This window comes from Schistocerca cancellata, chromosome 10 (genome assembly GCF_023864275.1).
Source record: "Schistocerca cancellata isolate TAMUIC-IGC-003103 chromosome 10, iqSchCanc2.1, whole genome shotgun sequence".
NCBI classification, from domain to species: domain Eukaryota; kingdom Metazoa; phylum Arthropoda; class Insecta; order Orthoptera; family Acrididae; genus Schistocerca; species Schistocerca cancellata.
The window spans coordinates 131,786,087-131,800,939 of NC_064635.1; the positions used below are offsets into that span (position 1 = coordinate 131,786,087).

The window sequence follows — 14,853 nt, forward strand, 5'->3', positions numbered from 1 at the left end:
CCACTGTAACGGAACATATTAAAGGCTTTACTGTACCGAAGTATGTGATACCCTCCAAATTCAACCATTTTTTTTTTGTGGTTTTAGGGCGCACAACTTCAATGGTCATTAGCGCCCTGACTACTCTAAAAATGCACCGCGAGCCACAAGTTGACAACAACAACTAAAAGGAAAAACACAATAAAAGACAGACTGACAGGCATAGGATTAAAAAACTTCATCAAATGTCCTTAGCGAGGTGTGTCAAATTGATAAAACAAAGAACACGAGCAGCTGCTCGTGGGTCATCCGCTAAAATGTCATCGAAAGTATTAGGCAGGTTAAGATCGAGGCGCAGTTGGTTAAGATCGGGACAGGACATTAAAATGTGTCTAACCGTCAGCAAGTGCCCACATGGGCAGAACGGCGCCGGCGCAGCCGTCAGCAGATGGCGATGGCTGAACCGGCAGTGTCCAATCCTTAACCTTGCTAAAACGACCACCTCCCGCCGAGAAGGGCGTGAGGAGGACGTCCAAGCCACGGGAAGAGGTTTTAAGGCCCGAAGCTTGTTGTCGGTTAGTGCAGCCCAATCGGCATGCCACAGCGACACAACGCGCCGACAAATGACCCTGCTAAAATCGGACGAAGGGACACAACAAGAAGCTGTCCGAGGCTGGAGGACCGCAGCCTTGGCCGCGGCATCTGCAGCTTCGTTCCCAGGGATACCGACATGGCCAGGAACCCACATAAAGCTAACCGGCGGACCGACGTCCACCAGCCACTGAAGAGAGCGTTGGATCCGGTGTACAAAAGGGTGAACCGGGTACGGATCACTGAGGCTCTGGATGGCACTCAGGGAATCTGAGCAGATGACATAAGCAGAATGTCGGTGGCGGCAGATGTAAAGAACAGCCTGGTAGAGGGCAAAGAGCTCAGCTGTGAAGACCGAACAATGGTCATGGAGCCGGTATTGGAAACTTTGTGCCCCAACTATAAAGGAACACCCAACCCCGTCATTGGTCTTAGAGCCATCTGTATAAATGAAAGTCATGGTGATGAACTTCGAACGAAGTTCCAAAAAACGGGAGTGGTAGACCGAACTGGGGGTGACCTCTTTTGGGAGCGAGCTGAGGTCAAGGTGAACGCGGACCTGAGCCTGGAGCCAAGGTGGCGTGTGGCTCTCGCCCACTCGAAAGGTTGCAGGGAGTGAAAAATTAAGGTGTTGAAGGAGGCGACGAAAGCGAACTCCAGGGGGTAGCAGGGCAGAGACATACAACCTATATTGACGGTCAAGAGAGTCGTCAAAAAAGGAACGATAAGACGGATGGTCGGGCATTGACAGTAGCCGACAGGCATACCGACAAAGCAGTATATCGCGCCGGTAAGTGAGTGGCAATTCGCCAGCGTCAGCATGAAGACTCTCTATGGGACTGGTATAAAATGCTCCGATCGCAAGTCGTAAACCCCGATGTTGTATGGAGTTGAGGCGGCGTAAGATGGATGGCCGTGCAGAGGAGTATACGAAGCTCCCATAATCCAGCTTGGAGCGGACGATTGACCGATATAGACGAAGTAGGACGGTTCGATCCGCTCCCCACGACATACCACTGAGAACACGGAGGACATTTAAAGAACGGGTACAACGGGCGGCCAAATATGACACATGTGGAGACCAGCTAAGTTTCCTGTCAAAGGTAAGGCCTAAAAATTTGGTTGTCTCCACGATTGGGAGAGCAACGGGACCAAGTCGTAAGGACGGTGGGAGAAACTCTTTGTAGCGCCAGAAGTTAATACAGACCGTCTTCTCGGCAGAAAAACGGAAGCCATTGGCGACACTCCAGGAGTAAAGACGGTCAAGAGAACGCTGAAGACAGCGCTCCAGGACACGTGTACGCTGCGCGCTGCAATAGATGGTAAAATCGTCCACAAAAAGAGAGCCTGATACATCAGCTGGGAGGCAATCCATTATTGGATTGATCGCAATGGCGAACAGAGCGACGCTCAAAACTGAGCCCTGTGGCACCCCATTCTCCTGGCGAAAGGTGTCGGACAGGACAGAACCCACACGTACCCTGAACTGTCGATCCATTAAAAAGGAACGAATAAAAAGAGGGAGGCGACCGCGAAGGCCCCATGTATGCATGGTGCGGAGAATGCCCGCCCTCCAACAGGTGTCGTAAGCCTTCTCTAAATCAAAGAACACAGCCGCGGTCGGGCGCTTCCGCAAGAAGTTATTCATAATGAAGGTCGACAAGGTAACCAGATGGTCAACAGCAGAGCGGCGCCTACGAAATCCACATTGGACATTGGTAAGTAGGCGTCGAGACTCAAGCAGCCAAACCAATCGAGAGTTAACCATTCGCTCCATCACTTTACAGACACAGCTGGTAAGTGAGATAGGTCGATAACTGGAAGGCAAGTGCTTGTCCTTCCCCGGCTTAGGAATCGGGACAACAATAGACTCGCGCCAGCATGCGGGAACATGTCCCTCAATCCAGATGCGATTGTATGTACGAAGAAGAAAACCTTTACCCGCAGGAGAAAGGTTCTTCAGCATCTGAATATGAATAGAATCAGGCCCTGGAGCGGAGGATCGTGATCGGCCAAGTGCGGTTTCGAGTTCCCGCATGGTGAATGGGGCATTATAACTTTCACAATTCGAGGAGCAAAAGTCAGGTGGCCTAGCCTCCTCTGCCTGTTTGCGGGGGAGGAAGGCAGGGTGGTAATGAGTGGAGCTCGAAACCTCGGCGAAAAAGTGGCCGAAGGCATTGGAGACAGCCTCAGGGGCCACAAGGACTTCATTCGCGACCTTCAAGCCAGAAACTGGGGAGTGGACCTTAGTGCCAGATAGCCGGCGCAGGCTACCCCAGACAACAGAAGAAGGAGTAAAACTGTTGAAGGTGCTTGTGAAAGCAGCCCAGCTGGCTTTCTTGCTTTCGTTAATAATACGACGACACTGAGCACGTAATCGTTTATAATTAATACAATTCGCCACTGTAGGGTGGCGTTTAAAGGTGCGTAAAGCACGTCGACGAGCACGTAAAGCGTCTCTACATGCTGCGGTCCACCAGGGGACCGGTACGTGATGTGGAGAAGAAGTAGGGTGAGGGATGGAATATTCAGCAGCAGCGAGAATGACTTCCGTGAGGTGTGCGACCTGACGATCGCAGCTTGTGAAGGTTTGATCCTGAAAGGTCGCCCTGGAAGAAAAGAGCCCCCAGTCTGCCTTGGAGATGGTCCAACTAGAGGAGCACGGAGAGGGAGTATGCTGCAGGAGATGGATAACACACGGGAAGTGGTCGCTCGAATAAGTATCAGCAAGTGCATACCACTCAAACCGGCGTGCAAGTTGGGGAGTACATATAGAGAGGTCTAAATGGGAATAGGTATGAGATGTGTCCGAAAGAAAAGTAGGGGCGCCAGTATTAAGGCAGACAAGATTGAGCTGGTTGAAAAGGTCTGCTAACAAGGAGCCCCTCGGGCAGGAGGCTGGAGAACCCCAAAGGGGATGGTGGGCATTGAAGTCTCCAGTTAACAAAAACGGGTGCAGGTAGCTGAGCAATAAGTTGCATCATGTCTGCCCTGGTAACGGCAGATGACGAGGGAGTGTAAACGGTACAAAAGGAAAACGTAAAAGTGGGGAGAGTAATGCGGATGGCGACTGCCTGCAGGCCGGTGTGCAACGTGATGGGATCGTAGTAAATATCATCCCGGACCAGCAACATAACCCCTCCATGAGCTGGGATTCCTACCACAGGGGGTAGGTCAAAACGCACAGAGGTGTAGTGTGCCAAGGCAATGTGATCGCATGGGCGTAGCTTCGTTTCCTGGAGGGCGACGACGAGCGGACGATGCAAGCGGAGCAGCAACTTCAAGTCCTCTCGGTTGGAGCGAATGCTGCGAATATTCCAGTGAATAAGTGCCATCGTAAGAAAAGGAAGAGGAGAGAAGGGGTCACCTCGAAGGCCGCTTAGGGCCTGGCTTCGAGCGAGCACTGCCGCCGCTATCAGTAGGCAGACAGTCATCGTCCATTGGGTCTATAGGGTCATCGGCCATCTCGGGAGGATGGCCGGGAGGGGGAGCTTCCTCCGCCGGTGAACGGCCAGATGTACGGCTACCGGCGATGCGGCCAGGCGACACGGATGACGGCCTGGGGCGGCAACCACTGGGTGGCGCGGGAGAAGAAATGCGCCGTGGCGGAGAAGGAGAACTGTGCTTCCGATGAGCCTTTTTGGAAGGACGTTTGGTGGAAGTACCGGTCGAAGGCTGGGAGGTCGAGGGACGGAGGAAGTCTGCACGGGATGGTTCCTTCTTGAAGGACCGTGCATCTGACTTCGGGGTCTTCGACTTAGCAGAAGCTGAGGAAGTGGCTGGTGTCTGTGGGGTGATGTGAGGAAGAGGAGACGTCGACCGCGCGATCTTAGCACTGGCCGAACGGACGACCGTGGTGCTGAAGGTCAGATCACATGTCTGGGTTGCGACCTCCCGGGTAGTCCGAGGAGAGGCGAGGACAGTACTATATTTCCCCGCTGGGAGCGTGGGCTTCCTACAAGCCAATAGCTTGCGAGCAGCCGAGGTGGACACTTTCTCTTTGACACGAATTTCTTGGATGCAACGTTCGTCCTTATAGACAGGACAGTCGCGGGAGGATGCGGCATGGTCACCCTGACAGTTCACACAATGAGGAGACGGAGGTGGACAGTCACCCTCATGGGCATCCCTGCCACAAGTGACACATTTAGCCGCATTGGAACAAGACTGTCGAGTGTGATTGAAACGCTGACACTGGTAGCAGCGCGTAGGTGTCGGGACATAGGGGCGAACAGAAATAACCTCGTAGCCCGCCTTGATGCGCGATGGCAGCTTAACACTATCGAAGGTCAAGAAGAGTGTCCGGGTCGGTACAAGGTCGTTGTTGACCTTTTTCATGACCCGATGGACAGCCGTCACGCCCTGCTCAGCGAGGAAAGATTGAAGCTCCTCGTCAGTCAATCCGTCGAGGGAGCTAGTATACACTACACCACGAGACGAATTCAAAGTTCGGTGGGCCTCCACCCGGACAGGGAACGTGTACAGGAGGGTGGCCCGAAGCAGTTTTTGTGCCTGAAAGGCACTCTCAGTTTCGAGTAATAAGGTGCCGTTATGCAACCTGGTACAAGATTTGACAGATCCGGCTATGGCATCAACGCCCTTCTGAATAACAAAAGGGTTGACAGAGGAAAAATCCTTTCCGTCCTCAGTGCGAGAAACTACGAGGAACTGTGGGGCAGGCGGTAGTACTTTTGTCACTGTTGGCTGGTCACGTTTCCGTTTTTGGGTCGAAGTCGAAAGCGATGGAGTAGAATCCATTGCGGAGGAATCCCCCATGATTGCCAGTGTCTCCGATGGCGCGCTCCTTCCTTGTGGGGACCCTCTCAGAGGGCACTCCCGCCTTAGGTGAATGTTTACACCTCAGGTCACACCTCCCGAGAAACAGACGGAGGGACCAATCGGCATGGTCAGAAGGTATCAGCTCAGGCAATCACCCCTCCCCGGGCCTGGCCTTTACCAGGGGGTACGCGCGTGCCTTACATGTCTACCCAGGGCGGGGACTTACGCGTTACCCCGTCACCAGCTACGCGTGCGAACGCGTGGGTCGGCCTTCAGACACGCACAGGGAGGAAGGAAGAAGAGGAAAGAGAAGAGAGAGAGGGAGAAAGAGGACAGACTGTCTCAAACGCCGAGGCGGAGACCAGAGAAGGCAAGGAGAAGAAGGCAATGAGAAGGCAAGGAGAAAAAGGCAATGAGAAGGCAAGGAGAAAAAGGCAATGAGAAGGCAAGGAGAAAAAGGCAATGAGAAGGCAAGGAGAAAAAGGCAATGAGAAGGCAAGGAGAAAAAGGCAATGAGAAGGCAAGGAGAAAAAGGCAATGAGAAGGCAAGGAGAAAAAGGCAATGAGAAGGCAAGGAGAAAAAGGCAATGAGAAGGCAAGGAGAAAAAGGCAATGAGAAGGCAAGGAGAAAAAGGCAATGAGAAGGCAAGGAGAAAAAGGCAATGAGAAGGCAAGGAGAAAAAGGCAATGAGAAGGCAAGGAGAAAAAGGCAATGAGAAGGCAAGGAGAAAAAGGCAATGAGAAGGCAAGGAGAAAAAGGCAATGAGAAGGCAAGGAGAAAAAGGCAATGAGAAGGCAAGGAGAAAAAGGCAATGAGAAGGCAAGGAGAAAAAGGCAATGAGAAGGCAAGGAGAAAAAGGCAATGAGAAGGCAAGGAGAAAAAGGCAATGAGAAGGCAAGGAGAAGTCAAGGGAAAGAGTAAGGAAGACAGTGAGGTGGAGAAGAGCAAAGAAAGAGACCAACAAAAGGAAGGAAGAAACGAGAAGTGAAAAACCAAAAAGACCATGATTATAGGTCGTGAAACCGTCCGTCTCCGGACGCAGGCGCTAACTACCCCCGTGAGGGGGATGGACTCCTTTTAGTCGCCTCTTACGACAGGCAGGAATACCTCGGGCCTATTCTAATCCCCGGACCCGCAGGGGGGTCAACCAGTTTAACGAGTATTTATGATTATAGAAAAATTATTGTGTATGTTAACAATGATTGCGTAACATGTCTCCATAAACAGTCAACCCATTAAATTATACTGAATAACTGACCCACACAAAAGTTAATATCACTTGATCACTGATACAGCAAATGTCATCATGTAAAAACACTGAGTTCATCTTAAATAATTAATATGAAGTACGAAAATTAGTGTACAACTTAGGTATTTTGGATCTCCTTAAATAAAAATCACCCAGTGAAACCTATTTGTTCACTAGGAGTGGTTTCACTTAGTATTCACGAAATCAATCCTGTTTTAGACGAAAACCAATGTATTTCTTAATAATTCATGTTAATTACTTATTTATGCAAATTAGAGAAGTCAATTGACAAACTTCTAAAAAACAGACTTTTTGTAACAAAGAATTATTCTGTCAAGTCAACAAATCTGTCTGTCATTTTAATAACATGTTAAATTATGTCACTCGATGCAAATTAATAACTTTTCTGCACAAATTATGATAACAGATGTACATGTGACTTGTAAACTATATCTCTTTAGTAGTTCTTTGACAATGTTATAAATACGAGCAGCAAGAAGGGTCGGGAGGCAGTCGGAATGTCACTTTGGTACAGTGTGTTTGTGTGTTATTGTTTGAGGTGGATAAACAATGCAAAGAACATGTAAAGGAAGTTGTGTTGTGTCATAGTCTTTGGTGGACAGTGGAATTAAGATGGCCACCAGAGTAATAAATATTTGAAGTTTACATATTTGTTGGTTTCGTTCATTCTTTATCATCAAAAGCACATAAAAAACATGGGACCTCATGTTTTTAACCCTAGACAACCAGATTTAGAGCCAGCATCAACATCGAGACACAGCAGCGATCCAGCAAGCAGCAGTGATTACTACAATGCATTTTAATGGCGCCAACCTAACATCAAGTGCTAACAAGCTCCGTAAATGGGAGTGAAATAGTGCGATTATAGCAATTAGCAATATCTACAACCAGGCGACCATTACACCACCCTCCACCTATCATGCTTATACAAAGTTCTTGCACGTTTTTGTGCCTTTGTTTTTTGCTAAATCACTCTGAACGACTATTATTGCCGTCTCTTACATCACTTTAATTGCCAAGCTAAGTAGTTTACATATTCTCCTAAAAGTTTCTCTTCCTGTTTACAAAGTTTTTAAAAATTTGGTCCGATTTAATTACCTTTGCAATCGATTTTTTCCTTTTTTCCAATTTCTTTACTGTCATATATATCACCTACTAATTACCACGTTTCTTCTTTGCTTTTCTTCCATTTTTCTATCTTTCCCATCTCCTGTTCTCTTTTTGACACACACACACACACACACACACACACACACACACACACACACACACAATTTCTAGCTCTCCAAACTGACCTCTCTGGCCATGATGAATCCCTTCTCATATTACAGCCATTATTTCTGAAAACACAAATTTGCACTATCAGAACTGAGGTCCCACATTCTAATTCTTGAAAGCTGTTTGTGCCTTGGAGTTACTCCAAAAGGCCTAACACTGAAAGTCCCTGTTGTCAGATGTAATCCTACTCTATACCAGGATCTTTTAAAGTTTCTTATCTGGCTAATCTGTGACCTATGTGCCTCATCAGCCAATTTCCATTCCACCAGACATCTCTCCTACAAAATCCTGCAGGTATCTGCTCCTCATGTTTCCTTGGATGGTATCATCCACCAAGCCAATTTCAGACTGCAACATCATGCTAGACATTACCTCAAAAAACTGTCCCACATTCTCCTAAATGATGGTGTTACCCTTCCTGACCCTCAGCAGCTCCCTAAACAGCCACACCATCAACCACCATTCCTCTCCTACAAACCAAGTTTGGCCAACCTGCTTAACATCCCATAACCTTTAAGATCACCTCCCAGACTAAGAACAACCAATAATCACAAGAACCAATCACAACAGTACAGTGTCCTTGATCTCTCATCTAAAACACTCCCCCTCCTGAATTATACATATTATCTAAGGGTCTCACTTTCAGCCCTAAACCTATATTTTATCATGCTGCTTTTGTTAAGGACCTGTTTTCTTTATACTAGTGTCAATTGGAATTATTTTGGAACCCAATCCCAAAATCTTTCCAACAACAAACCTGACATTGAACCCTACCTTGAGCAGTTCAGACCATGATCTCAACTTTATCCACCACCACTACTTCAAAAAACTGCCCGTTACAAGCCTTCCAAGAATTCCTCATGTCTAGCATTGCATCACAACCCTTCCTCTCCAGAACTCCAGGCACTACATTCCCTAAAAGCTGATCACTCCATCATTATTGTCCCAGGAGGCAAAGGATTTACCACTGTAGTACTTGACCAAAAGGCATTTACACCAGCTGTCTGACACACACAGTGTCTGCCATCAAGATCCAATCTCTGTGATTCAAACTGCTGATCTGCTGTCCCTCCTTAAAATCTCAGGCCCCTCTCAAGGACTAACATCTCATTCCATAGAACTACTCTCTGCAACCAAACCATGCACTCCCACCTTTTACCTTCTTAATATCCACCAACCCAATCATCCTGGCTGCCCTATAGTTGCTGGCTTCAAAGCACCTACTGAATGTATATCTGCCTTAGATGATCAGCACCTGCAACCCACAGTACAAAGACTCTCCTATATCAAAGGTAACAACCATTTCCTAGATTGTCCAAAATTGTGCCCACCCCACTCCTACCACACTCTCTGCTTGTCACCATTGATGCTACCTCCCTCTGTAACAACATCCCCCAGCCACATGTTCTGTCTGCTGCTGAACATTTCCTCAGTCATCATCCACTTGGTACCAACCCTATGACATCCTTCTTACTCACCTTAATCAACTTTATACTTACCAACAGCTACTTCACATTAGAGGGTTAGACATACAAACACATCAAGGATACAGCCATGGGAACCAGGATAGCTACTTCCTGCGCCTACCTTTTATGGGTTGCTTGGAGGGGGCGTTCCTGAGATTCACAAGTCTTCAGCCTCTTATTTGGTTTAGATACATTGATAACATCCTTACCATATGGACTCATAGTGAGACTGACCTACTATAATTCCCACAGTCTCTGAATACCTTCTCCCATTTAAATTTCACATGGTCATATTCTGAGTCCCATGCCACTTTTCTTGACATTGATCTCATCCTCGCCCAAGACCAGCTACACATTCCATCTACATTAAACCTACCAACAAACAGTACTTACATTTTGACAGTTTCCATCCTTTCCATGTCAAATGTTCCCTCCCATATAGCCTTGGCATCTGAGGCAAACATAGTTTTTCAGATCCAGAAACTTTTCAGAAATACGTCACTATTCTCACCTGAGCCTTCACTGCAAGTAATTACCTCACCAGCAGCAGATTTACCAGGCCATCACATCCGATCCTGGTACTGCTGATCCCTCCAAAAAACAGCTTTGAAGCACATCATTGGTGACTCAGCATTATCCTGGTCTGCAAAGTGTTAATCAGCTCCTTTGACAGGGCCATGACTTCCTAAAACAATTGCTGAATTGGATTCAAGCAATGCAACACATCTGGCCACATGAAACTATACTTGCAACAAACAGTCACACTAGCACACCCTGTGCTGACACTGATCTTTCTATCACAGCTGGTGTGAGTGATACAAATATGAGTTCAGTGCTGCTGCCATTGTAGATGGCAAGCAACAACCATTGTTTTTTTGCAAAGAAACTCAATCACAATGGAAAAGTTCAGTATTTAATAGCAATTTGCTAGTAATATATGAAGTGGTATGCCATTGTAAGCCCAAAGTGGAAGTCAAATAGTTTAATACCATTACATACCACCAACTGCTAGCAGAATCAAGTTGATTTCAATGTCTTGACTACATCAGACATTTCATAACCTCTTTTCTGTACGTCAGGAGAGTTGAAAATATGGTGGTAAACTACCTGTCACCAATCAATACATTCTCTACAAGCACAGATTACATGGAGCCTACAGTGACTCAGGAATGAGACCCACAAATTCTTGCAGGTCGTTTGTTATCCATCTCTGGTTAACAGATTTGGTGCAACATTTTGCAAGGCAGGGCCCATTCATTGGTTCCTTCAATTGTGTGGAAATGTATTTGACAGTTTGTACTGATTGCCTCACCTGGGGGTATGACACTCAAAAAAATTGGTAACAGACCATTTTGTGTGGTTGGAAAATGAAACAGGAAAAACATGTGCAGTATATCACCTAAACAAAACAAGATGACACACCACTCTGGCCCTAGGCCAATTTGACATCCATACAGCAGAGTACGACATTTTCACTTTGAATTTATCGGGTCCCTTCCAGAGTTGACTGGTTATAGATACATCCTCTCAGTGATTATGGTACACAGTGGGTGAAGGCAGCACCACTGCAGATGTTACTGCAGAATCAACAGCTGAAGGATACATGCAGTTGTGGATTTCTAGATGTGGCTGCCTGGGAGTGATTAACTGACCAGGGCTATTAATCTGAGTCAGCCCTGTTCCTCGAACTACACACTTTATAGTGCCAGGCACTCTTCCATCACCCGACGATATGATAAACCTTTTGCATTTCTTTTATGTTTTCATCATCTTTAAAGGCAAAGAGAAAAGATGAAGCGGTAGGCCATCATAGAACCTATGCCTACAGTCAGGTATTTTTTATTTTCAGTTGTTAAAAAGAGAGGAGTTTTTCTTTTACCAGTAGGAGGAAGGAAGGATTCACACTCTGCTAGTGAATGAGTGAGAAGCACGCCATTTTTAGCGAGTAATTGTAGACCGCCATTTTGTAGTCACTATGAATAAATGAGGAGTATGTATTTCTTATGTGCACCGCTTGGAAAAATACAGTATTGTTTTATTAACAGAAAGGTCATGTGAGTTGTTATTTCAAATAGTACGATAATTACAAGAACTGAAGCCCACCTGTGTACTTTGGAATATTATGAAGATCCGATAAGCTTAATGGGAACACTGTCGAGACTTCAAAGGTGAACACAGTGACCAAACGTAGCATTATAAATAATGGTAAGTACAAATCTACAGCAGAGAAAGAAACTACTTCACCCTGCAAAATAATATGAACTAGTACGAACTTATTTCCAGGCATAGCTCAGCTTATTGTGCTTGTCATTCATGCCGAAAAATTAATCTCATTAATTCAATACATTTAAAAAAGCCACACATTTCAACATTTTATCATTTAACCCATTATTTTATTGTATTGTAAACCACCTACTGGTATTTTACTTTTATGGTAGCTTTAATGTGCTACAAGGGGGCAATGGTGTGCTGTACTTCCCTGAGTAATGCTGAGCGTGCACAGTTTCCTCAAACAGGACTTGCAGACATGTCTATTGGAAGTTTGTATGGTGGACCTTCGTGCCTCTCAGCAGAATTTGTTAAATCTGTTTTAACATCAAATGCATCCAAGTTACAATAACTATTCAGCAGAGTACAAAAATACATCACACAGATCTGCACACTGCTGCCATAACCACAACACTGCATACCAAACAATTTCATACATTAAGTCCTTGCACATTGTGACTGGTCTTAAGAGATGACACCATACACTTGGCACTGCAGCCCTCATATCTGGAGCCACAAAATTCTCCAAAGAGGAGACAACACAGTCATTTTACTGTACAACAAGCCTCCAACAGTCTCATTTAATTGCTTGAAATCTGTTTGGGCCCTCAGTAACACTCCACCCTCACACACATCAGACACTGTGGCAAACATGTAGGAGCAGCTTCAACCCTTTTCACCACACTGCGTAGAACAAAACATAGCTTCCAATTGCACCTACACCCATGTGTCCAACACTGCTCTCATCTTTGCCACCCTACTGTCCACTGCAGTGCTTATGGTATTACATTCTGGGTCAATTATCCTCCACACTATAAGAGGAAGTGGTGGTTAGTGCATAACATCTCATTGACAATGAGGTTATTAGAGGTGGAGCACAAGCTCTGATTACGGAAGGAAATTGACAATGCCTTTAAGGGAACAATCCCAGCATCTGCTTTAAGCAATTTAGGGAAATCATCCATACTATACAGAGGTGGGCTTTGTGGGGAGTGCCGACTGAAGCATTCATTCAAGCTGTGAATGTATGCTTTTAGCTTTTGCAGTGTTATTAATTATGAAGTCTTGTCAACCACAGTTTTGGGTTAGTGTACTTCTATTAACTTACCTACATTGGTAACTACAAATTTACACACAGAAGTTAAAAGCATTACAACACACAGCTACAAAAATATACTGTAAATTGATTCATAATACAAGTGGTGGCCTACATTGATATTCCTGAATGGATTTTTGAATATTCGATCATCTAATGAATGTAATATTCATAGTAGTATAAATTCTGCTTTCACGTTTACTCGAGTGAACAAATGAAAAGAAACATGCACTGAAGACTACTTCCTTCGTTCCTAAAATAAATGGTTAAAAAATTAGAGTTGATGTTACAAAATAAAAATGTTTAGTGACATTGATCCCAAAGTATAATATATTCTTCATTCAATTAAAATAAAGCTAATGCAGAGAACAATGAAATCAATCCTTATTTTTCAGGACAAAAGGCAGTCAAGAAAAATTGATGACTGTTTTTGAAGAAAAATAAATTTGCCATAAAACAAGTAGTGAGAGGCGTATGGTTCTTATATCAAACATTACCTCTATGTAATGGTGTCCACATACTATTGTTGCCAAGATTCACATTTGCTGAGTGGTTTAAAAGAATTTTCATTACATCCAGTCTAGAACCTGCATTAACAGACAAGAAAAGTGGTGTTTCTCCTCCATCAGTTCTTAAATCCTTAATGTCTCCATCTGTAAGTTAAAATTAAAATTTTTTTATTACAAGAACTTTTATCAAACAGTTAAGCTTTTGAGTCAAAAATTTCTTTCAAGTTTACAAGGAGCAAGGCAATGAAAAAGGCGATGTAGTGAAGGAAGGATGGTTAGGTTGGTTGGTTGGTTTGGGGGATGAAAGGGACCAGACTGCTATGGTCATCGGTCCCTTTTTCCAAAGACAAAGAACATCCACAGAGAATAAAAACGAGGAACAGAATAGACACAGACGATACAGAACAAAAGAAACGGAGACAAGGACAAGACAAAACGAACTAAAACCACACAGAGTGTGACAGTGGTTGGCCGACCATAGAAATAAAAAAGGAAAAGCCAACCACTTAGAAACACATTAAAAGATCAGTGTAAAATCATAGGCCAAAGGCCAGAATCAAAACAAAAAATAAAATAAAACAGAAACACTCAGAGGAAAGAATAAAAACTCCCTGCCCGAATAAAACGTAAAACTAAGGCAGCCATAACAGGGTCATCGGATAAAACGGCAGGGAGCGTATCAGGCAGCGCAAATGTCTGCCTGACCACAGCTAAAAGGGGGCAGGCCAACAGAATGTGGGCCACCGTCAAAGCCGCCCCGCAGCGACATACAGGAGGGTCCTCCTGGCGCAGTAAATAACTGTGTGTTAGCCGGGAGTGGCCAATGCGGAGCCGACAAAGGACGACTGAGTCCCTGCGGTTGGCTCGCATGGAGGACCGCCACACAGTCGTCGTCTCCTTAATGGCACGGAGTTTATTGGGTGTAATCCGATCGCGCCATTCAGCGTCCCAAAGCGCAAAAACTTTTCGGCGGAGGACTGCCCGCAAATCAGCCTCTGGGAGGCCAACATCCAGAGATGGTTTATTCGTGGCCTCTTTCGCCAGGCGGTCAACATGTTCATTGCCCGGGATACCGACATGACCGGGGGTCCACACAAAGACCACAGAGCGGCCGCAACGCGCAAGAGTATGCAGGGACTCTTGGATGGCCATCACCAGACGAGAACGAGGAAAACACTGGTCGAGAGCTCGTAAACCGCTCAGGGAATCGCTACAGATAACGAAGGACTCACCTGAGCAGGAGCGGATATACTCTAGGGCTCTAAAGATGGCGACTAGCTCAGCAGTGTAAACGCTGCAGCCAGCCGCCAAGGACCGTTGTTCGGAATGATCCCCTAGAGTTAGCGCATACCCGACACGACCAGCAACCATCGAACCGTCGGTGTAAACAATTCCAGAGCCCTGATACGTGGCCAGGATGGAATAAAAGCGGCGGCGGAAGGCCTCTGGAGGGACCGAGTCCTTCGAGCCCTGTGCCAAGTCGAGCCGAAGGCAAGGGCGAGGAACACACCACGGGGGTGTACGCAGAGGCGCCCGGAAAGGAGGTGGAGCAGGGAAAAACCCAAGCCCACAGAGAAGCTCCTTGACGCGGACGGCGATCGGACAACCCGACCGGG

The 14,853-nt window shown here is 46.1% G+C and overlaps 1 protein-coding gene across 1 annotated transcript in view; it reads right to left on the reverse strand.

Annotated features, from left to right (window-relative positions):
- LOC126106192 (ankyrin repeat and SOCS box protein 3-like) overlaps window positions 1-14,853 on the reverse strand; it is a 126,413-nt gene that overhangs the window by 61,302 nt on the left and 50,258 nt on the right. The window contains exon 3 of the mRNA XM_049912428.1: window positions 13,226-13,381. Within this exon, the coding sequence (XP_049768385.1) occupies window positions 13,226-13,381 (156 nt within the window). The remainder of the gene's footprint in view (window positions 1-13,225; window positions 13,382-14,853) is intronic.